Source organism: Balearica regulorum, chromosome 29 (assembly GCF_011004875.1).
Source record: "Balearica regulorum gibbericeps isolate bBalReg1 chromosome 29, bBalReg1.pri, whole genome shotgun sequence".
Classification (NCBI taxonomy): Eukaryota; Metazoa; Chordata; class Aves; order Gruiformes; family Gruidae; genus Balearica; species Balearica regulorum.
The window spans coordinates 1,986,728-2,011,003 of NC_046212.1; the positions used below are offsets into that span (position 1 = coordinate 1,986,728).

At 41.9% G+C, this 24,276-nt stretch overlaps 2 protein-coding genes and 1 long non-coding RNA gene across 10 annotated transcripts in view; 1 reads left to right on the forward strand and 2 right to left on the reverse strand.

The window, feature by feature from the left end:
• Positions 1–3: 3 nt before the first annotated feature.
• Positions 4–15,641, reverse strand: ATF1 (activating transcription factor 1). 4 transcript variants are annotated; one of them, XM_075737814.1, is made up of 8 exons: positions 14,987–15,641; positions 10,046–10,162; positions 7,988–8,116; positions 6,066–6,166; positions 4,388–4,518; positions 3,668–3,847; positions 3,406–3,565; positions 4–2,992 (listed from the first exon to the last, which is right to left on the reverse strand). In XM_075737814.1, exons 2-8 carry the CDS (start codon positions 10,154–10,156, stop codon positions 2,848–2,850), a joined length of 957 nt encoding a protein of 318 aa, XP_075593929.1. In that variant the 5' UTR covers positions 10,157–10,162; positions 14,987–15,641; the 3' UTR covers positions 4–2,847. The 4 variants fall into 4 exon arrangements, with proteins under 4 accessions (XP_075593929.1, XP_075593931.1, XP_075593928.1 ...); XM_075737816.1 differs by having other exon boundaries at positions 10,090–10,162; positions 14,987–15,215; XM_075737813.1 differs by lacking the exon at positions 14,987–15,641 and adding an exon at positions 14,610–14,886.
• LOC142598670 (uncharacterized) lies at positions 8,836–10,680 on the forward strand. The gene is made up of 3 exons (XR_012832706.1): positions 8,836–8,903; positions 9,418–9,561; positions 10,324–10,680. It is a non-coding gene; the product is annotated as an uncharacterized LOC142598670 (long non-coding RNA).
• Positions 15,642–16,698: 1,057 nt separating the features above from the next.
• DIP2B (disco interacting protein 2 homolog B) overlaps positions 16,699–24,276 on the reverse strand; it is a 70,249-nt gene continuing 62,671 nt past the window's right edge. For all 5 annotated transcript variants that reach the window (XM_075737896.1, XM_075737895.1, XM_075737899.1 and 2 more), the window contains 7 exons: positions 23,706–23,876; positions 23,114–23,175; positions 22,933–22,990; positions 22,257–22,331; positions 21,485–21,662; positions 21,171–21,294; positions 16,699–20,688 (listed from right to left, as the gene is read on the reverse strand). In XM_075737896.1, coding sequence (XP_075594011.1) covers positions 20,436–20,688; positions 21,171–21,294; positions 21,485–21,662; positions 22,257–22,331; positions 22,933–22,990; positions 23,114–23,175; positions 23,706–23,876 — 921 coding nt within the window. In that variant the 3' untranslated portion in view covers positions 16,699–20,435. The remainder of the gene's footprint in view (positions 20,689–21,170; positions 21,295–21,484; positions 21,663–22,256; positions 22,332–22,932; positions 22,991–23,113; positions 23,176–23,705; positions 23,877–24,276) is intronic.

The following is a 24,276-nucleotide window of genomic DNA, read 5'->3' on the forward strand; positions in this document are numbered from 1 at the left end:
GAATTCGATTTTGGCGACTTTATTTACCAAGGTCAAAATTTGCAACCATCTAATTGTTTCAACAAGTATTTACAATTCATAGAAAGCATGTACTTTTGTCTGGAGATAACCAGCAGAACAGTATTAGGTAGGTACTATATCTCTTACTCTCAGGATATAGATTTTATTCTCTTACAATCTAGATTTTGAAGTAAATCCAAAATGAGTACGTCATGATAAGTGATTACTTAAAGAGCAACCTCATGTTACTGTTTCATATTTCCATGATGAAAAATAAGCTGCTCTTTCCAAAACACTATTTTAAGAGGATAAAAATTTACTAACGTTATGTCTGGCAGCACTACATTTGTTTCACCTGCTGAATACAGAAAGAATCGGCCACCTTTTTTTTAATTTTTATTTTTTACACTCTTAACACTTGATAGCTTTTTTAATTATTATTCTGTATTACAAAAGAAGGTAAAGGAACAACAGCACACAGCGAGGATCAAAATACCGTACAGAGGAGTTACCAAATGAGTTTCAGTACTGCAGGTCAGTACCGTACGCTCAAACGTAGGGCAAATAGCGTAGAGACGCCTGATGGGAGACAGAGCAGAAAGGTCCAGTTCTCTGAGGGGCTGAGCACGTTCCCAGGTGTTTGTTCTTCCTGAAATTCCACTAACAGAAAAAGGAGGCACCAAACACCTCTTTTGGAGCGGTTCCCTAATGTCATGACCTTCTCAACCTTGCCCACGCTTTTTTGACATGATCGTGAACAGAAATGTATCCTCGTTTGGCCTCAAGGAAACGTATTGTGGATCATGTCCAGAACAATCATCTACTGAGAAACTTCAGGAAAAAAACCTTATTTTTCCAGCCCACTAGCACTGTGATTGTGGAATGCAGTCCTTCTCATACCATTTGCAAAGAGCTCTGCTTGCTAAGAAGTCCATTAATTCAAACATGAGTAAAATAAAAAATACTGACTGACCATATGATAAGCATTACACATCTAGGGAGTGAGTACATCTTTTAATTTCATTCAGATCTGAGCTAGCACAACACACACACATAGCTCTAACACCTTTTGAATAGCATAGTCCATAGTGCAATTCCCGCTGACATAACTGGAAGCAGGATTCAATCCTAACTATGGAAAATAGTGTATTTATTATTCATGCAATAAGCACTGCATACACATTTTTCTATGTCACAGAACCACAGAATCACAGAAGGGCTGAGGCTGGATGGGACTCGGGGTCACCCTGTCCAGCTCCCTGCCCAGGGGGGGCACCTGGGGTTGCCACGGCCAGGTGGCTTTTGAGTATCTCCAAGAACGGAGATTCCACACCCAAAAGAGTCCTGGATCATGAAAACATTTGATTTTCACCTGAAACAAAATGATACAAACTAGGATCTCTGATAGCAATCAGATCTAATGTGCAGATATTATCAACTCTGGGGAATAAAAAGCCCTGAACACTTTTTTTTTTTTCTTTTTTTTTCCCAATACTCTTTAGGATCCATTTTTTTGCAAGTTGCCTACAGACATACAAAATTAATTCAAATATCTTCTACACCAAAGAGGATCTCATTTGACTTTGTACTATCCATAAAAATATATGCTTGAAAATCTGGTTCACAAAATATTTCATTTGTTTACTAAAATGAAATATATAAACTGTCAAAATACGTATATAAACTCAATTTCAGAATTTGTAAAGATCACAATTTAGCTACAAAATATACCAACCATCTACCTGTTTTCAATAGAATATTTTCTTACAAAGATACCATTACTTTGCAAAATATCGCCTACCTTACAAAATTAGTCCGGAAATTTTGCACTACTTTCAGCATATAAACCATATATTAGAACCTCATTAACCCTTTGGTATATATCTTGAATTTTTTATCGTTCTTCTTCTATTTGGTTTAAATGTTCCAAAGCACAGTAGGATCTCCAGACAGAATAAGCAATGCGTGTTTAATTGTATATATAATCAGCACACAATTTGTTTTTCAATTCTAGATCTTTATCATGGCCAGCAACTAAGAAGAAACTACTGTGAAATCATTCTTCAGAAACTTTTGTCCACCAGTCCTCGTCCTACCACGCTGTACTTTAAAATACTCTGATGTGTTGAATTCTCTTAAGAAAAGCCAACACCTTATTTCATGTGCCTCAGACATTTTCAGGACTAGGCCTCTCCCTGCTCTCTGCAGCTCCGTTCCAAATTCGATAAACACAGCAAACATTGGAAAGAAAAAAAAAAACCCTCAACTTTTTAAACTGTCAGCTGAGAAAGAGTAAACATAATTTATGCCTCTAGCAAAGTATTAGCTTTTTTTATCATCTGCATCTGTAAGTAACAACTTACAGGTTAAAATAAAAATATTTACATACAAATAACTGAAAGAAAAAGTAAGGATTGAAAAAGAGTAAGAAATCAAAACATATACTGGTTATAAACGTTACAAGAATGTCAACTATGGCAAGGATTCCATTTCACCCACGTTTTAACTGTAACCAAATATCGCCTCCGTTACAAGAGTTATTAGTCGAAATTTTCAAAGAAATTCTAATCGCCTGCCTCGTAAAACGTGACTGTCCTTTTACTGTAGATGCAATCTTGACTTTATAAAGTTTCCAGTTGTGCCAGCAGGAATTTTGGTGAGGTTTTCTTGTTTCCTTTTTGAACTTTGTCACCAACATGTTGTAAATAAAATCTATATAGTCTTTAAGTTGTGAAATCTAGGTAGAAAAGTTTCATTTTTGACCTTTCATCTAGTTTAAAAAATTCAGTATAAAAAAAAATTCTCCTCTGAAATTTAAACAGTCCACAAAAGTTTTACCTTCTTTTCTTACACACTTTTATGACAGTAAAGATCTTTCAAAGTTTTTAGCTCTTCAATTAGAGTTTTGTTCTGATTTTCCAGGACCGCAACTCGATTTTCCAGACATTTAACATACTCTTTCTTCTTTCTACGGCACTCTCGAGCAGCTTCTCTGGAACAGACAAGCAGAAGTAACTGTTTATTACAGATTTGAGATTTGTCTGTTTTGCGAATGCTGAATGTGGTTCTGAACAACGTGAAAGGAGGGAGCTGGCATGGCCACGAACAAAACAACCTGAGAAGTACACGAGGACAAGTGGGGAGCGTGAAATTTAGCAGTGTCTGGTAACACACCCGGTACTTGATCTGCAGGGAAAACCCAATTTGTTTTCTCCAAACTGCGCAATACAGAATGTGCAGCATGTTTTGGTCAGAATTCCCAACAGTTTAGTCGCTGGATGCAGCATACTGTACTGACAGCGCAGCCAGAAAAGTTAGCTTGCAAGACTCCTAATTTGTCCTTTGAAGATAATATTTCAGCACATTGAACTAACAAATCAAAGCAGCCCATGTGCACTTACGTACCTGTTCTTCATCAGCCTTATTTCTCGTTTCAACTGCGGATCATCTGTCTTACTTGTCTGTGATGTCAGAGTGACAGGAGATGTCATCACCACGGTCTGAGGAAGCGATGTGGTAGTCGGCGTGGTGCGGATCTGGTAAGTCTGCATGTCTCCTGATGCAGCTGTTGCCATAAAAGCACAAGACATCAAAACGCGGTAGCATTAGAAAGCAGCACTTGCGTTAAGGACGGGTACTTCGAACCATTTCCGGAAGGCGTACTCACTCTGCACAACCACCTGGTTGCTGGGTACGAGTATCTGCTGACCATCCGACGTCTGTGCGTACTGCAGTATCGTTGTCCCAGGCTGAGTACCGCCAGCATTTGTCATCGTTAGCGTCTGCAGACCTTGCACACCATCTGTACCCGGGCTGGCCAGCTGCAATCCGTTTGCAGCAATGGCAACTTAAAGAAAAAGGAACACGCACAAAAATATCTGTAGCTGTATGTTCTAACACAGAGATCAAGGTAAGTCCGTAGGCCGTACACCTGTTAGCGTCAGAGCAGGTTGCTTTCTGGTTCACGAGCGCAATGCACACTAGATGATAAAATTAAAGGCACAAATCCCTTTTCTTGCTACCTCCCCGACACCGCAGGAACACCTTTTGTGCGGCCCTCCGATCGCTGTAATGGCATCTTTGCCGATCTTACGTTTCGGACTAAATCTAGCACTACAAGACTGCTACATACTTCGTAACAACATCCTTTGAATGTCTTGTCTTAATATGCAAAAATTAAGATAACGAGGCATTGAGTTTAGCTGGAGTCTTTAGATACCAGTCTATTTCCACGTAATAACAGTACTATCTTTATTAACTGTTAGATAAATAACCAAACCTTCTGCGTTTCATCTTAGTCAAATACATAATGAAAAGAAAATCTGTATTTTTGAGGCAAGTGGAATAGAAAATGTGTCCAGTCAGGCACATATTTTGTGTAACGTACTGTACTGTCCAGTGCTCGTCTGGTAGATAGGCGTGGGAACGGACATAGATGTAACAGTAGAGACACCGGGACTCTCCTCATCTCCTTTCCTATCACGTGGATCTTCAGAAGAAAGATCTTTCAGAATTTTTCTATAAAAAAAGAGTTTCTTTATCAGCTGTAATACTAGGAAAAAAAATACAAATCACTGCGACAACAGTTACAAACAACTCTATCCCTATTTTGTATTACAGAGCTAACAATTTGATGTACAACAGCTTTTGGAATTAACAAAGTTTTGTATGAGGCGACTGCCTCAAACTCTTTCTGTAATTACATTCCTGTAGTTTATATAGTCTTAGTTTTTTAAATTAACTATTTGAATCATTTTAAGACCTAAAAGCAATTCAAGTTGGCTGCTGATTTATAAAATACGTGTGTGCAAATCAGCACAAATTCCAGATTCTCAATCGTTATCCTCTAAAAGCCTTAGATGCTTGGACTGAAATGAAAAACCTGCACCATTTACAGCAGATTTCAGTAATCTCCAGAAAAACAGAGGGCTCAGAACTAGCACCGCAGCTGCATCATTTCATTTCAGTAAAAGCTGCATCAGTTTCCACCATAAACATTTCACGGGAATATATAACTGGCCTATTAAGAGATTTTTCTGATTTACAACTTGATCCTCTAATTCTCTCAAGAACAGGCTTTGTATATCCAATTAAAAAAAGGTTTGCTCTGGTGTCGGAATAAACTAAAAAGGAGTAGATTACTACAGGAAAGTTTAAAAATTAGAACTTTTGCTCCTTCAGTACACAGCAAGACTTTACATTTCTTTTCTGCACTTAATTTAACTCTTGCCCGGCTTCTCAAACAACCCACATCCAATGAACGCAGACACAGCTCTCTCTAAAGGAAGAACCGATGGAAGCGTGAATCTTACACGCTTTACCCCCAGCCAAACGATGAAATAGTGGCAGTTACAGGAAAAGAAAAGCAGAACGGATGACGGCTGATCCCAAACCCGCACAGCCAAACAGTTCTCCCACAGGAGCTCTGCTTACAGCTCCTCTTTCCTATCCTGGCTACCGTAACTGAAGACTCAGAATTGCTCTGTTCCACCACCATTTTTGCAGACAAAATAATAAAATCCCTCCTAAATTATTTGTTCTGGTACATAAATTCAAGATGAGATAAAGGCATCGGAAAGTACTAAGAAGAGTGGATAAACCAGTCAAAAAATGAAAAGCAGCGGCAGAAGTGGGAACAGCAATTGCAGATGGGAGTATCAGATAGGTTCATAAACCGTCTTTTAAAATTTTCAGAATGTTATTGTAAAAAAATAGTAAACTTTGTGTTAAGTTTCTAACAAATTTATTATTTCAAAAGCTAGGATGTGGCATTTGACTACACTCCTCATTTCAGTAAAACGATACAACGGAGTGAAATTACAGCTGATAAGTGATTTTCCCTATACCACGTCATATTGAAGCTGATCTCCAGTTAGTTAAGCCAAAGTTTCCTGGTAGTGAACAACAGCCAACATGGCATTCTCAAAACGTTTACTGCATGAACAGATCCAATGCATGTTTCAAGAGAAAGAAAACAACTTGGAGGTTGGTAGAATACACGAAGCTGTTGAAAGAAGTTGCTATTTTGGTTTCAAATAAAAATACAAAATACATATAGTACTTACCGGTAAGATGGACGACGAGCTAAGATGCCCCGAGCTTTCTGTGAAGAGCCTATGCTGTCTGATGAATCCTGAGAATCTTCGCTCTCAGACAAAGAAGATACCTAAAAAACACATTCCATGTGGTTATCCGGTACACTGGCGAAGAAATACCCAGAAGAGATTACACATTTCAATTGTACATGAGTTAAAGCTGCACAAAAACAACACAAATGCAGCTAATTACACAGGGGAAAAAAAAAAAAAGGTGGATGTCTCCACCCCCTGCCCAAAAATAAAGCTCAAGAGATTCTCCCAAACTATTTATCACATTAAAAGCTGAAAAACATTCACCATCTGAAGCTAGCCATTCTAGCTGGATTAAACTGCAGGATTAATCAATCCAGAAATTTTAAAACAGCCGTGTGAAGAAATACCAATGGTTTATTATTTACATAAAAATCTTACAAGCCTGACTATCTTAGTAGCTGATGTGGTCTGAAAAGGTGAGCCACTCCCACATGTGGATTTGTCTAAGGAGGTGGTGGGAAAGGAAACAGAAATTCCATTTATGTATGGAGACAAACATATAAAATACTTGAAATCTTTTATGCAGACAGAGGAGCAGTGTATTGTGCTGGTCAGAACCTAAGAGTTAAATGAAAATACCATCTAAGGCAGCAGCATATCAGGGAGTAAATATGTGAAGTATTATCTATAATTTTCTCTTTATTCTAACGTGTCTTCATCCAGTTGGCAAGTGTTGTTTTTTTTTTTCTCTGATGCTCCTTATTAACAAGCTAACAAAAAATTTATTTGTACTTATTTGTGTGCCAGCAACAAGAAGTCAAGAAGAATGCGTGAAGCTCTGAGAAAAGCATTTCTCACTTAACTGCTGCTACAGAGACAGAAAGAACAACCTACTGTCACCATTTAAAAAAAAAAAAAGCTGCTTATGCATTACTTTTTTTCCCCTTTGAGCAACAAGGCCACAATGTTCATAAATTATAGAAAAATTAAAAAAAAAAAAAAAAAAAAGAAAGGATAGAGTCAGTGGGAACCCTGCAACTAGAACACGGTGACAGGAAAGGGATTAGCCGAGACTCAAGTAAAGACAACCTCCTAAACCAAATGCTTAACTGCTTTCAGCAAAAAGAAACATGTTTTCTTTTCCATGAACTGATGTCAGAGGAACAATGATAGCTGAAAATGCATTATTGGTTTACTTTTCATGGTTTATCAATTTAATGTTGTATGACTAGATAAGCAGAGCACGAAGGATCAATGACAAATTAATGTGTTTTAGCATGGTTCCTCGAGTCATTCGGCCAGCCAGCGCAGTTATTTCACAGTGTAACTCCAACCCATGCTGCCCAGAGGGCTCCGCAGCCAGGGACTGAAGGAAGCAGTAACAGACTTGCCTGTCAACTCCCTGGGGCACCTCTCTGAAGTGGCTTGTACAAAAATCACATGGCGAATGAGTAAGAGACACAAGTGGAATACTTCGGTACCGCAGGAAGGGAGTTACAGCATACATGAGGTGAGCAGTCAACAGTTTGTTCACCATCATTCAGGTCTACCTTTTCCAAACACTCTCCTTCAATGGGTTATTCTACACTCCTCTTACTTGGGTATCGAAACACACTGATTGCATGGCTGTTAAGAGCACCAACTAGAGTTGTGGGTTTATTTTGTTTTTTTTATAAAGGGAGGCAATGTCAAATAGTCTAATTTCAACTCCAAAGGCAACTTTAGCACTACAAATAATTCCAGCATTAAGAACGATGTATCCCCAAAATACCGTCACTGGACTGCTCGCTCACTCTCACAGCAGGGCCAGCAAGGCTGCGCTCTGGCAGAGTTAGCTGAGCCAGAGAAGCCTTTACAAGTCTTCTCACGTACATAAACCAGAATCCTCGGTCGTTTAATAGACGTTCTGTAGTTACCTGCACTGTTTGCACCTGGGGTGAGTGGATTACAGAAGAGGACTGAGCCGTCTGAATGACTCCTTGGACCTGGACTTGTTCTCCAGGAAGCTGAACCACCGTCAGGGGAGCAGGACCTCTTAGCGACATCTACAACAAATCAAAGACGCGTTAGCAAAAGCCTTTGCTCCACAGTGTTCAGAAAGTGTGTATACATGTAGGAAACTAGTGGAGAACATGCATTAGCAGAAGCTTCTTTTAAGCCTAATTAAGTCACAGAACGTATCCTTTCAGATGCACATTTTCGAGATACATATCTGCATACAGAAGAGGCTGAAACAGTTACTTATTTGCCTTAGGCTCGGGGGAAAATCAAATCTGTAGCATTATGTGCAAAAGATTAAAATGCTACGAGTTCAACACATGTAGTTCTAAATGAACCACAACGAAGCACACTCCTTCAGAAGCACAACACTGAGACTAAGTGACCACGATTGCTTTCATGTAACTCCATCCATACGCACAGATAAAAGCCCCACATTTGCAGCAGTTTATTTTTTTAAGTTTTGATTCCATTTTGAGTGTGTCATAGACTTAGATAAGCAGAAATAAAAGCACCTAATAAGTAGCTTTAATTCTCGCTGAGGTTAATAGGAGTTTAGGGCACTAAAATCTAAATCAAGGAGAAACGATCAACAAGGCTGCGGGCTTAGGACAGAGCAGACTAACAATACTGAAGTCATGCAGGAGGTAGCATGAATAGCGCACACATTTGGTGTTCTTGGATTATTATTTTTAAGCAACCGCTATGAGGCCATAGTTCAAAGATTTCACAGAGAAGAAATCACAAGAGTTAAGTTTAGCAAAAGCTTCGAAATTCAAGGCACGGGGGCTGTATGAAAGACCCCGGAGTGGAAAGGAAACCAAAGGAGACAAGGTAAGCACACTCTGGACAAGGAAGAACAAAGAGCAGATTTTTCCAAGTAAGAATTATGGCATCTGTTCTTTAATGTTTTAAAATGATCCATTTCAATAAATGTAGCTGGAATCTAGGTTTAATTGGCAAAAAGTTAATTACTACTGCTACTCCTCTGTAAAATACTTTTTACATTCTAACAGATTTGTATTTTTGATGTTGAACTCGCACGAGACTTTGCACTTAAAAATTGATTAAACAAGTAGATGCATAAGTAAATAACCAGTTTCCTCACCAAATGCGTTCACTACTTTTATTAATCTGGAATATATGAAAAGATGAAGGGATCATTAAAACTCATACAGCTAACTTTTCGTTTAATACTACTTCTGTATCGTATACGATAACACTGTTACACAGGCAACCTTCTAGAAAAACAGATCAGAAAACCAGGCTGTAAACAAACAACAGGATGTTGCTGATATTCCTGTCTTTGCCTCACGCAGTTATCTAAATTTTGCATCAAAATCTACAGGGTAAACAGTGGATGAACTGCAGAACTTCACTGTTTCACAGGACGGTTATGTCGCTGTGGGAGCAGACTTTGCCTAGAAAGACGCTTTTTCAGGTGCAGAAAGTTGAATTCAGGATAAAGCTTTGAAAGTGATGTTACCTCGCAGTAAGTATGTCAAATTTCCCACTTCGTATGATTTACTACATTAAATACATTCATGTTGGGGTAAAATCCAAGTGTTTCCACGGTGCTGAGCACCCAGGATTGCCATTACTACAAAAGGAGCTGTAAATGCTTTTTCTGAATTTAAAAAAAAAAAAAAAAAAAATCAAAATTAGGCCCTCACTCATTACTAAGCAGCTCCTGTATGTCAGGTTGGTGACAATTTCAAAGGATGTACAATCTAACAAAAACGCTGGGCTGCATTTTTGCATTGTACAAGCACAAAAATTAATTTTGGTCTTATGAATACAAGCCATTCTTATTAATTTTGTGTCATCCATCAAGAAACAAGTAGATTTTTCTCAACCTTCTTTTGTTTTTTCTTCTCTGTGTGTTTCTAAAACTCAAGAATTACTGGAGTTTGTGGTACATAAAAAATGGCTCTTAACTACCTCAAATGTTTGCTGAGATTTGGCCCAGGCTTTACCTGTTGAGCAATATGAGAGAGCTGAGCTGCCTGTAGTGTTGTACCTTGTACAGCTGATGTTTGTGAAGGCGTCACTGAACTGTTACTGCTGCTCTTGTGCACCTCTTCCATAATCAGCTACAAGAAAAGTAACGAGTTAAATTCAGTTAATGATAAATTCGAACAGCAGATAGGTGCCCAACTTTCAGCGACACTTTTAGAGAACCTCAGCGCGTAATGCTTCTAGCCTCGTTTGGACGTTTTTAATTAGTTCTTTATCCTTCCATGTCGCTTTCTAGTATGGAACAGCACTTCCCCTGCGATACCCCAAGCGTTGTCGCGCCTCCCTACGGGGACGAGAGGGGAAAGGCACGGCGGGAGCCCTTCCACTGCCTCGCCCCGTGGCTTTGGGCAGGTCGAGCGCAGCGCCCGGCACGCCGCCCCTGAGGCCTCGCAGCCCAGAGCAGCACGAACCCCGGTTTTGGAGCAGGAGACAAGTCCCGTTTCGCCCCAACAACACCTGCAGCCCGACCGTCTGTCAGCGCTGGTTCAGACCTACCCCATGCTGAAGTTTACTGTCAAATGTATTTACTGAATTTCCTGGTTTTGTGTGAAAATAAACAAGTCAAGTCATGAGGTCTACGAAGAAAAGCAAGCTGAAGCATTTATACTAAAGAATGTCTTGCTCTAAGTAAAATAAAATAATTCTCCAAAAGATTTTACCCAAGCTACCAGCCAAACCTATTTTAAAACATCTGAAGGTGTATAAAAACAAAACAGGGATTCAAAATCAAAGCATAGAGAATACAGTTTTGAATTTTAAACCCTGCAAAAGTCACTCCGTCTTCACAGAATACAGTCAGTAACACTTCTCTTGTTTCTAAGATTTTATATTTAACTGTTCAACGTGTCTTGACAGCATCCCCCCTCCAATATTGGGGGATTTAGTGATGTGAAAATGCATGCTTTTAGGTGGGGTGAGTGGGTGGACCAGCCTAGAGCATTAAAAGATGATCGGTGAGTGTTAAACATTTTGTCACAGAAGGTTTGAAACTGTTGAAAGGACAGTTGCTATGAGACTGGAAATTACATTTCTTTCTGTGGAAATGTGAGTCATTGATTTTTCCCTACTGAGATAAACCACAGCTCTTGCAGCCTGACGTATACTTAGAGGGTAAAAAGTCAACGTGCACCAAGACCAGAATCTTGTTCTTGCAATCCTTACTCATCTGAGGAGTCCCCCTGCAGAACTCCTCAAATAAGTTACTAAAACAGGACTTTGTGGAGAGAAAACCGACGAAACACTGATGGTTGGATGATACACGAAACTGTATCCTTTACGGCATGGAACAAACGCTCTCCACCATAGGATACAGCTTCCCAACATACTTATTTCTGTAAACATAACCCAATTCATCCATAGCGTAAGCTGAGGCAGCAAAATGAAAGCTTCACTTCAGAATAAAAAGCCCATGGGAGCAAGGCAGTGCTTCAGCTGTTCCCGGCTTCTGGAAACCTTCAGCTAATCAAAATTATCCCGACTGCCTTTGCTAAGATTATCACGTCGCTGCTGCTGCTAATGCAACTGTGCTTTTCCCTCCGCCTCGGCGAGATCCCGGCTTTACCCTGCGAGAAACCAGCCCCGGGGCAGAGCAGAGCAATGTGATTCTGATTTTCTTTTTTCAGTGGCTACTGCTGCAGTCCTCGTCTGAAAGTCCAAAGGACTGTTTTGGCTTTTTTTCTTTTCTTTTCTTTTTTTTTTTTTTTAAAGGAAGAAAATTGAGACCGGAAGTAATTAAATATCTCAAAGCTATTAAAAAAAAACAACCAAAGAGCAGAATTAATGACAACCATGTATAAGGGACACAACTTTATATACCCCCTAATGTGGTTTTAGGTTTTTTTATAAAGAAAAAAAATCTACGTTTTGTACCCCTGCAAAGGAGACATACTAAGTATCACAAGTAAACAGGGCACTGTCAAACTGAAATCCAGTCTACAGCAAAAATTAAAATAAATTTCCAGTGCTACAGAAATACCCAATTCATTTCGGTAGTGCTAAACCACATTCTCTGTCTCTCCCTCCCTCTTTTACTGTTTTTCTCTGCCTTATTGTCCCATGAAAGATTCACAACAGCACCAAAATAGACTGCAAGAAACAATGAAACCGATAGATACAAAACCACCCAAAATAAACAAACCGGGGAGAAAGCACAAAGGTTTTTGCTGATCTTTCTCTCACAGGTGTGAAGCCCTACTTACAGGAATAACAGATAAAGTATTTCCCATTATAAATATGATTTTTCAAGTTCACTTCATCTCTGCTTGCTCTGCAATATTTAACTAAATATTCATCCAACATCTTTGTAAAATAATATTAATAAAAAAAGGTTTAGCAAGCGATTTTAACAAGGTGAAAATCACTACCGCTTCTTATACCCTCCACTGGACAAAGGAGGTGCAATGCGCTATCTGGCCTTGCGTGACTGTCTCGCAAGAAGACTCACGTGCCTCTGTCTTGTTAAAACAACTTATTTAGCTGGAAAAACACGATTTTTCCACTGGAATGGCCCTCTGTGATCACCTGAAGCAGCGATTACCATCAGCTTTTAGACAGCTCCAATGAAAAACCTCAACCTGCAAGCTCTGAAGCTTGGAAAAGAAGCACCAAAGCTGGAAAATATATCAGGGTTTCAGCTTTTTACACCACCATTAAAACTACTTCCAACAACAGAATCTACACTTAGCTGAAACCAGCTTTGGGGGCGAAGGAAGAGTTTTCCCTCTTGTCAGTACTCTGACATGTAATTTATAACAGCAACACCCGATGATTTATTAGCCAGAAAATAATTATTGTTCCGATCTGTACGAAAACCATTTTTAATAGATAGATAAGGATGATGCTTTTCAGAATAAAACCAGTGTCTCCACACGGCTACATCTCAAAAGTAATTTCATTTAAACGAAAGGATTCTGCAACAGCAGCATTATGAAGTTTGTTTTGAAGGACTTTTAAACTCCTGAGAATCGGCTCTCTCCAGCCGAAGAAACTCATCTCACCTTAAACATGAGTTTGAGTCTCAAACATCAGAAATAGGAACGTTGCATTTCATTGTGGGCAAGTTTAATTTAGCATCCCAAAGGTCATACATACCCTCCTATACCTTCCTGAGTTTGAGCTACCACTCAAGAACCACTACAAACCCTACAGCACTGAGGAGTATCAATTAAAAAAGAACAAATAAACAAGAAAAAAAACCCATTCCCACAACTTTCACTAATCCTGACAAAAAATACCCTAAAACGCTAAAGAGATGGTCCACTCACAGACACACTGCGCCTGTGCAGCAACCACCTGCACAAGATTTTACTCTGAATCGCTCTGAATAAGGTAATGGAATATAAAAGTTGTACGTTAAGGCCAAGAGAAGTGAGCTGTAGTGCGAGAGCACCAAAGGAAGAAACCGAGTTCTGTTTTGCCCTTTTACATCTAGGGGATAAAACGCCTGAATGGTATTTCAGTACTGAAATATTTTAAAAGGCAATTTTTTTTTAGAAGACTTTATAAAGTCAGAAATCAAACAATACTGAACACAAAGTTTTATTCTCAAATACTAAGTAACTGGAGCCACATAGTGACATATACAAACGACAAAGTGATTTAAAACGACGAAATTACACTCAAGTAATCTGGTGAAATTTTGGACTCTTTAATGTCTCCAAATAAGCTGTTTTCACAAGCTACGGCAGTTAAAATACTATTTACTTAATTTTGTAATTCAGACACTTTGGAGAAAGTTTTTTCATCCAGAAGACTGACAGAACTCCCGTTTTTTCCAGGAATCGGGGAAAGACAGAGGCAAAAGACAGCACATCCTACCAGTTCACGCCAGAAAGCAAGCGAGGAGACTTGAGTCAATGTACCCAGTTCCAGTTTTGGATCCCATTCCACAAACACACACAAAACTACTCCTTAAAACTTCAGGAGTAGTTTCCATGTGTGTTTTCCTCCACTCCTCCCTCCTCAGCCTTCTGCAGGAAACAAAGCTTGGTGAGCATCCCCATGGCAAGCAGCCCCAGAACTAAAGGCCTGCAGTCCAACCCCGTATATATTCTATGGACACGAGGGATCTTGATATTTGTGAGAGGGAAACACAAATCTGCAGTTTGCATCCAGCCACCTCGAATCAACCCGATGCTCGTTGCTGAGAGCATTGGAGGACACGGCTCACCAAACCGGTACTCGGTCAAAATTAATGGGGGAAAAAGGAAATCACTGCCATCCACGGGAAACCGCTCCGGTTTTCTCGGTCGATCTCAAGGGTCCCTGGGAAGGAGACCACCGCTGCCCCTCGACTGAACACCCAGTCGGACAGGGTTGAAGTCGCGACCCGAGAGCTGCGCGCCGGAGCCCAGGGCCTCTCCCCACCCCCAGCCCCCGGAGGCTCCTCCGCGGCGCCGACCCTGGCCCACGACCCGGGGGGGGGTGTTGGAACCAGCACCCGGGGCCACGGGCCGCCCCTCCCGCCGCGGGGCGAACAGCCCCAGGCCGCCCGGGGAGCGCGGCACCTCGGGCCCGGCGCACCTGGCTGGGGCGGCGGGGCGGGAACTCCCCGGGGGTCCTCGGCTGCGGCCGCCCGCCGCGAAGGGGCGAGGCGGGCCCCGGCTGAAGGGAGCGGCCGCGCCGCAGCCCGGTCCCCGGCCTGTGGCGGGACTCGGCCATTCCCTCGCGGCCCGGAGGAGAGCGGGCTGCGGGGAGGGACGGCGCCGGGCGCTGAGGGGAGCGGCGCGGCCTGGCTGGGCCTGGCCGGGCCTGGCCTAGGCCCGCGGCCGGCGGGGGCGGCGGGAGCGGCCGCTCTGGGCCCGGCGGGGGCGGGGGGGGGGGAAGGGGCGGGCGGGCCGGCCGAAGGGGAAGGGGCGGCCTCCCCCGCCCGCCCGCGCCTCGGCAGCGCCCGCTCTTACCTCAGAGGCCCGCCAGGCCCCGCCGGTGGCCGCGCGTGGGGAGAGGAGCCGCCGCCGCCGCGCCCGTCTCCGCCTCAGGAAACCGGCGCCGGCGGCATCGTAAACACGGCGGGCCCGCGCGGGACGCTCGGGGTGGGCGGGCTGCGACCATAGAGTCCTCGCGGAGGCCTCGCCTAGAAATCCCCACCATAGAGTTCCCGCAGCATAGAGCCCCGGAGGTGGAGGCTAGAGCGTCCGCTCTAGGCACCGCCTCCGCCCGGCGGTTTCCAACCGCGGGTACCATAGAGAGGCGGCGATAGAGCGCCGCGGCCGGCCCTCAGGGCGGGAAGGCGCCGCCGGCGGCCCGCGCAGCGCCCCGCGCACAGGCCCAGGCCCGCTCCCGGCCGGCAGGACCCACGGCCGCGGGGCCGGCCCCGCCATCCGCCGGCGGCAGCGGGGGCGGCTTTTACCGCCGCCAGAGGCCCCTTCCGGCCTCCGCTTGTTCTTCCAGGGGCGGCCCCGGACTCGCCAAAGGTCAAAGCGCGAAGGGAGCCGGGGGCAGCAGCGGGAGGGGAAGGGGCTCCCGGGAGGCTCCTGCCCGGTCCCCGCACCGATGACAGGAGGGGGGCGGCGGCTGCGCTGTGCTGCACCTTCCTCTTGCTGCTGCGCCCCCCCCGACACCATTTCGTTGGCAGTTTTCAGGGAGGTTTTAGTTTCAGTTCCCTGACGTGCCCCTTCCGCCGTCCCTCCGCCCCCACGGACGGTCGAAGCCACCCGCGGCGGTAGCTGAACCGCTGCTTTCCGCTGCCCGGCCCCGGCCCCTTCACGGCTCCAGCGAAGCGCTCCCCCGGCCGAGCACTAGGCAAAGCTTCACCTACCCCGTTAGTACTGAGCTCACGCTAGATCCCACGTTAGGAGCCCGGAGCAGGTGCCTGGGCTGGAGCCGAGACAACCAGGACAAGAATCGTCAGAGGCCTGGAAAGGGGATCACTCCATTCCAAATGTGTTTAGGGAAAGTAAAGAGTTAGTGGCTATTTCAGTGTACTTTGATAGAACAAATCAATCAAGTCAGTTGGGTGGTTTGTTGGTTTTTGTGGCGGTTTTTTTTGTTGTTGTTGTTGGTTTTTTTTTTAAGAGGTTTTCCCACTATTAAGCAAATAATTTTAAAATACAGGAAAGATTTCCTGAAAATGAAATATTTTCAAAAGAAACCATGGTAAAAGTGCTAGTCATCACTTGTAGGAAATCCTGGCTCAGTACATTCTAAACCAGGAACACACGACCATTCACAGGTACACACATAGACAGTAGCTGTTAGATTGTAATATTAATTACATCCTCACTGGGACTAAACCTGATCTTCGCATTTATGAATATTTAAAATAAACCTTCATAAAAACTCTATGGTTAGGTTTCGGCAGCGGAGATTATCCGTGCTGAGATCTGAAATGCCACCACAGTTTCTGTTTCGTCATCTTTAGCCCCGCAGAGGACAAATCTGAAGGTTTAAGAGTCCAGAAATCTCTGAATTCCAGTTCAAAATGAAACACCACCAGTCCTGCATCCTAACCAGAAACTGAATAAAGAACATTTAATACTATGGTATAACAGCTTTGCAAGAATACTTCCAAGTTTTCCCTTTCACCAGGATAAATGCTAACCAGTGTTTGCTTCCTTAATAAAAAATAATAAAATCCTTCAGAGAAACAGCAGATGAAGAAACAAGCAAGCAATCAGGCATCAATATTTATTAACACAAGACAAAGGAAACACAATCAATGCGTTAATGGAACACTGTCCAGCCAGATGTTAAATTTAAAAATGTATATCTAATCTAACTTTAAATAAATAAAAACTTTATACATAATTACATAATGCTGTAGTCTGAATTTGACAATGGTAAATAGGATGACAGAAATTAAAGAAAAATTGCATCTAGGGCTAAAATTTATCTCGTTTTTACAACCTTATTTTTAGGACAGTTAGTATGACACATCTTAATTACATTTATTTAAATCAGAAATGCAGTGCAAATTTTAACAAAACAAGACTTGAAATTACCTGTACCCACATATTTTGCTTAGGGAATATTCATAAACAGTAAGACATACAAAATATTTTAGTTCAAAGTGTTAAGAATTCCTAGTTTTTATGTTTCACTGCAGCTGTTAGCTTGGAATCTGATGGCCAACAGTAGGAAATAATTCGCCTTCTGCAACTGCATAAACTGCGAAGTCAAACCGACACGGAAAGGCGCGTCCTGGGACTCAACACGTGATTCGGCAGTTACAGAAAAGCATCCAAACCTGAACTTGCAACATCAGTGGCCTCGCGAATTTTCTGAAGTATCTCCGGTCAAAGATGCCAAGCAACCGTTGTAAAGCAGAACGGTCGCAGCTTTTGAGCCCTCCCATGACAAACCAAATAATCATTTATCAGTTTGGAAGAACAAACCGACCCCAACCTCAACGAGGCTAGCAATGAAGAATACGTAGCACTTAGTGCTGTACAGTTAGTTACCTCACAGGGATGTTGTAAGGATTAGATAATATCCTCATCTACAGATGAAGAAACTGGAGGAGTGAAACGACCTGTGGAAGGTCTTGTGGCAAGTCACTAGCGGAGTTGGAGCCTGAAATCGGGGTTTCCAGGTTCACAGCCCCACTCTTCCCCCGCTCCAGCACGTTGCTTTTCACTGTGCCAAACGTGGACAAAAGCATTCGATAAAGTCAAAACTGGCCAGCTGCTGTATGTCACTGGCCACGGAGAACGGAATGTTACCTCATTCTATGGGCAGGACTGTAAACTTACAGTTCTCCAACACAGAGAAATGGAACATGCCGGAATAAAGATTAAGAGTAAACAGAAAACTTGCAAGATAAAACCCAAACCATAAGAAGCTATCAATCCCTATCCAAATAAAAAAAAAAAACCCACAAGGAAAAAAAATCAAAACGATCCAGTATGTCATTAAAAAAAAAAAGCCATTTCAGCAAGTCAATCTGCCACATACTGGGAATCTTTGATCAAAATTAATACATGCTTTTTTTAATTTCTGAAAAATCATGAGTAGAAATAAAAGACAATCCTAGAATTGGACTTAAAATCCACTTCAATGGACAAATAAAGTGTTTGTTGAAACAATTTATCTAAAGGTTTAATTTGAGTAAGAAAAAGGTCAAGACCATCAGAATTTTTTCTGAAATGGGCGAGAATGAAGTGAAGCTGTACTGCAAGTCACTTTGCTGTGCAAGAAAACATAAAATAATAGTGATGCAGAACACATAGTAACAAGACTTTGCTGGCTGAAAAGGGAGAACAACTTTTGTGCACTTTACCCCTAAGCAAGCTGTACCAACTCTATCGGTCACAGTCACACTTGTCCTTTCCTCAATCGCGGCCAATTTGTTAAAACTAAATATACTGAAGACTTCACGCAGGGGTGTTTCAGGACGCACATCCTCAGAAAGCAGACAGTACCCCTACTGCTAACAGAAAACCTCTCACACCCTGGCAGCAGCACCAAACCATGAAAACTGCGTCTGCGGTGTCGCCTCACTGCTGCGGTAGACACGGAAAGAGAAATAGTTCAAGAAACGTGCACCTGTGAACTGAAGCATCTGCAAACAACTCTTACGTCTAGACTTGCCAGGATAACTTCCAGTTTCTAAATTTATTCCCCCCACCAAATATTTTTCAAAAATATCATTCTAAACTTCTTATCTAAATTTTAACACTCCCATCTTCAGTGCAGAACGAACAGAACGCAGCAGTTTCTCAAGGACAAAACTGGGCTTTGCTTATGGATACGCTGGGTTCTGCCCTGGCAACTGCCACGGGATCTCAGAGATCATACTATAAACCTTTTAAAAACTGCTGAAAAACTTTGGATGAGGTAATCTGGAACGTTTTAACAAGTTTACTTACACTGTATACCACATTTGTCTCAAAAAAACCCTGTTGCAGTATCTGGTATTGGCTCTCATTACTTCCAAAATCCCATTTTCTTAATGCTCATAGGAATTTAACTGTTCTTAAAAGATTACTAAGGATTAGATGAAATAAAGGTAATTTTGAGTTAGAGAAACACTGTCTCTCCCTCAGCCCAGCGTGTAATTGCTTCTTAAGAGCAAGAGCTTATTCCCGGTACTCTAAGGCTTCTCTTTCTTTACATTTACTAATGTAAAAAACTGACAAAGTATTTTGAAGGCTGGGATATTAACTTTCACCAAGTTGTTTAACAACGTGTTTACCAGAATCGCGCGCTCTCATTTTTGTGCCTGCTCCTGTAAAAGAAAAAATTGCATTCAACTTAAACCCCAGAATTACCTAATTCTTTTGGTGAATGCTTTGAGGAAAACTGGCTCGTGGCCTCCCGGTTTACATTAAAGCCTATTTACAATATTTCTTGCTCTAGCAAGAGGGAGCTGAACAGAATAAGGACTGAATCGCACAAACAGTGACTTCGTGTGTCAATCTAAAGGATATTTTTTTTTCCCCTTTACAGACAAGGTGTTACAGGGAGTGGAGGCAGAGGCTGTCGCTCAGGTGCATCGCTTCCGTTGAGCATTTTGGACTTGCACTGCGATTTCTACCAAATTCCATGTTACTGTTTAAATTCAGCCTCTTTTAGAAAGATGTGCCTTAAAAATCATGGGTTTCTACATGCTATGACAGACTTCTGGCCAGCAATAAAAGACTACATACCGAAATAAGGAAACTGGTGAAAGACGTGTGTATCTCACATTAGTTGTCTAACCAAGTGTAATTATGCTAAGGACCACAAAAGTTACTTGTCCTTAAAAATTTCTACCTTCAGCTGTCATCATTATCCAAGTTAATTTTCTATCTAAGTGAATTATGTATAATAATATTTACATATTTAAAATATAGGCAAAATTCTTTTTAAATTCAAGAAATATCTATATGAATAAGTAACTCTTAGATTCCGTAAGTTATTGATTTGGTCATGGCACAATTTTAAATAAGTTGTGTGATCCCATGGAATGAATAGCTACAGTACAGATGCAAAGTACATTATATAGTTGGGAACTGCAGAACTCTGATGACCCTTTTCTTAATAGTTTATCATCTTAACTAAATAAACCCTCCCCTTATAGAATCCTAAACCAGTATTAGATAAAAATACAAGTATGTACAACAGATGAAAAAAGTAACACTACTGTAAAGGCCTTAGGAATTTTGTAGCTCACACACTTGTCAACTTTGCATTTTCTATAAAGCTAATATTTCAGTAAACTGTTACAAATGTTTTCCATTGTCTACCACATTTCCTTTTGTCCGTTGGTAGTTAACACGATCTTAATACCACAGGATGAGATGAAGGGAATATGGCAGCAATCTCAAACTTTAGATCAAGTATTAGTAATATTCACCAGCTTCATTTCTATAGCCACCCTTTGTCATTTAGTGGTCCCGCAGTTTCTGAGCATCGCTTCCCCCAGACACGTTACATGTTATAGGCAACATAGATGGGGTCTAGCTGGTCAGCTAGAAAACTGTCGCGGAGATGCATGCGTTGTTTCTCTCCTCTGGAATTGATAGGAATAACTCCAGGATCCACCACCACCACCACTCCCACAATCAGGTAATGTTCTTCCAGGACCACGTTTGTAACGAGAGGAACTAAATCCAGGGCTTCCTGTTCACAGCCGCACAGCTCCACAACCACCACAAGCAAGTTGGTCCATGTGAACACAGCACTAGAAGTTAAAAAGAAAAAAAAAAAACCCACAAACAGAACCCCCAGTTATTTTCACAAAGAGCCAAAGTTTACAATTCTTTATCCTTAGATGGAGTTTACCACCTGCTTTGGGTTGCATTTCCAAGTGACCTAACTTGTGACGTGTTGAAGTTAAAGCACATCTCAGTACTACCCAGTGTGACATACCAACTAAATGCTGCTTTCACTGACTCAAGTATAAATGGTTCTTTACACCACAGAGCAGGAAATCATCATTTCTATTTTGAATTAAGGCTCGTGAGAAAACATTGAGTCAGTCAGCTCAGTATTATTCCAAGCTACAGATGGGCAATGAGGTGCATGACTTGCTGATGGTAACACAAAAAAAAAGAATCTGAATTTGCCTTAGGGTTTTTTTCCCTATTAAATCCCACATCTTTGCATAAACTTTGCTACATTTCAGCTAGGTTAGGGTGAATTAGTTTTTCTCAGCTGTTTTACCATTCAGCAATGCTTCTGTGTGTTCGAGATACAGAAGTCTCAATATCAATTGGATGGTAACGCAGTCCCCTCAGTTCCAAAGTTTCATCCAGTGCTCCAACAACATACAGTGCATCATGGCGCTCTAGAGAGGAGAGATGGAAGTGAAGTGTATGCATACTATGAAAACAGAAAATGGCAAACAATAAATGGAATTTTGATAAAACAAAGTGTGTCTCTGTATCCACACACGTGGACCAGGACTTAGTCACTGCACAGTATGAAAAAAAACTAATCATCTTCATTTAAAAGAGAAAGACTCATTTCTGCCGTACCTCCGCTGGCAGCTGTGAGCTCTGTCCGACGAACAAACCCAAGGTATCCAGTCCGAGCCCAAAGCGTCTGAGCAGCGTCGCCAAAGCTCAGACGAGTGTTGAAATGATCAGCTTGAAGGGTTTCATTGTCATAGATAGTGTAGTAGCCACTGGCCGTGTGTGGACTATTGACCCAAATCTGCATAGGAAGTGGAAAAACAGTCAGAGCCACACGCTACAGAAAGCATCTGGTGAGTATTAAGATGAAGCAGATAATAAACTGTAACAAGAAGGTTCTCTTTTTAGCTAAGATTTTCCAGATCCAAAAATGTTTTGCCTTTAGCTCAAACCTCCAAATATCCTGTAGAATCTTGAAAATGCATCTTGCAGATCTAGTCTCCTTATAACTGTAAGCTGAGGATTGACTGAGTAAATAAATTGTGGATTTTTAGAACATGTGAGGTCCAACAATTGATAATAATCTATCAACACAGATCAAATATACTGGTGTGTAATCAAGATAAGGAAAGCAAAATGTAAATTAGATTATTTTCAAGCCAGTTATGCAAGATTTAGAGTGGAATCATTCCTTTCTAGTAGGCTTTTTCTTTAAACTTGACAGTGAGATAACACCCAAATTCTGAACACTCCAGCAATAATTCAGCTTAGAAAGGCCTGCAAGTACTACCACTCACAACCTGTCACCCAGCAACTTACATAATCGTACAGAGAGAATATAGCTCAAGGAACAGACAACGGGAAAAACTACCCAAATAGCGAAATCTGCGCTTACCTCCCCCAGATGAGAATCTCCAAGAGGCCCTTTTGTCTCAGGATTAACAATGACTACCTTGACTCCAGGTAAAATCTAAAGATCACAAGAATTGATACGTAATCCGTATGTGCGTTATCTTTACGCATAACTAAAATACAAAGGCTGTTCGTTTACCTCCGGAAAGGCGTCATTTCACCCACGAAAATTACAAACTGGTATAAAACATGCTAGGACACATACACTGAAGTACGCTAACAGTACAAATGTACTTCATGACTCAAGAGCCACATAGGTAAGGGGTTCTAGGTCTGTAAATGTTGCTAGACCTTGATTTTGCAGAACTCAATGTTAAAAACTACTGGGAAACATCTTTTTGTTAATCCATTTAAAGAAGGGAACAAGAGCTACAGTAAATCTCAAATGTGCTGATTTCAAGGATACAACAGCCTTCTGATATGGTTCATTTACTGGAAACAGAACCAATTCTCCCAATTGTTTCAGCAAAGCATGCTCCTAATTCAACAGATACTTTATTAGAAATCAAACTAACTTTCCAGAGGAACCAACTATCGCCTTGTGCCATGCCACAAGGCTACCTTTCCTAGCTACATATCTACATCACGAGGTGCATAAAAAGAAACACGTGCTCATCAGATGCTGTGTGCCATGCGTCTAGGTAATAACATGAAATTACCTTCCCAGATTCTGAAAGCAGCAGGCTTTGCGGAGCTCCCCTTTCTACTAGACGTACTCTGAAAGCAAAGAAAACATTGTCAGGGAAAAAAAGAGCTGAAATCTACTGAGAGGCATGTCAGCTCAGTACCATTACAACATTTTATATAGTTATTAAATAAGTTTAAGTAAACTTACTGTACCTGTCATGTCTCAAGGATTTCAGATCTACGTACACGGTGGTGGGATCAGGCCCAGATGTTCCCTGATGAGTTAACATTTAAAAGAAATTAAAGAATGTATTTGCAGAAGTCAGGGTAACTTCTGCCTGAGCTCATAAACGTTTCCAGGGGGTTCTTACTGGCAGCAAAATTCATATTCACATTCCCCCCCCCCACTTTGCATTTGCAGTACGGGAGACCCTTCAGAAAACAGGCTGTTTCCTCTCCATACCAACACCAGTGCGGGATGCATCTTTGGGGAGGGGGGAGCTGCTGTGGACATGGCCCAAGCACTCTCAACTATCAGCCCAGGGGCTACTAGTCATTGTTTACACGGAAATAAACAGTTCTCTAATGTCACGTTTCAGTTGGTTTAAGCATCTGTGATATAATCTGGCAGTTGAAAACAAGAGAAGCTGCTTAAATCTTGCGCCAGCTGTTCTCTACAAAGCAGATGTTGGGCTATGCTAACAACACAGAAGAGTGTGCGGATTAGGAAGTTTGCCCATTCAGAAAAAACTGACTCTGGAAGTCTGACGCCAGCAACAACACATGCAGCGGAAGGCACTGTTACCTGTAAACAGATAGCCACGTTGACTCTTGACCCGAAGGTGGTGCTTACAGCACGAGAGGACAGGCCAATGTCTTTGAAGAGTTTGGAGAAGGAATGAGTGAGAGAAACTCGTGGCCGTTCCTCTGCAACTACCACACAAGTTCGGACACAGGACAGATTAATTCCTCGTGCCTGGAAAAAAACCAAATGAGTGCAAAGGACTGTATGTGTTAACTACCTCTGCATGCCGCATGAAATTTGTCCCCTCGCAAGCAGTAGAATTTGTTTTTCATCCCTGGAAATTACTCGGGGAAATGCAGGACAAACCCTGTTCTTGTGTTCAAACTATTTTCTCTCTTCAGCTTCTATTTGTAATTATAAAACGTGTCTGACCACAGCCTAGAAACACTGCCAGAACAAAATAGGCATTAGCTGTGCTGCTGCTTCTGCTACAGAACGTAGCATCACGTGCTTCCGCAGCGCTTTTCAGCTAAGATTACATCTGTTATTCACTATTTACATAGATGGAAACCAAACCAAGCAAGAGTAAAGTCATTTACCAAGATTACACTGAGTCTTCAACAAAACCGGG

Excerpts from the sequence above, each read along its gene's own strand:
- ATF1 (XM_075737813.1), bottom strand. The coding sequence starts at position 14,747 with ATGGCCGAGTCCCGCCACAGGCCGGGGACCGGGCTGCGGCGCGGCCGC. Across the intron at positions 8,117-10,045 it reads TCTCTCATATTGCTCAACAG|ATGTCGCTAAGAGGTCCTGC; the intron begins GTAAAGCCTGGG and ends GATTTGTTGTAG. Across the intron at positions 3,848-4,387 it reads GACGAGCACTGGACAGTACA|TTGCCATTGCTGCAAACGGA; the intron begins GTACGTTACACA and ends TTTTTCTTTAAG.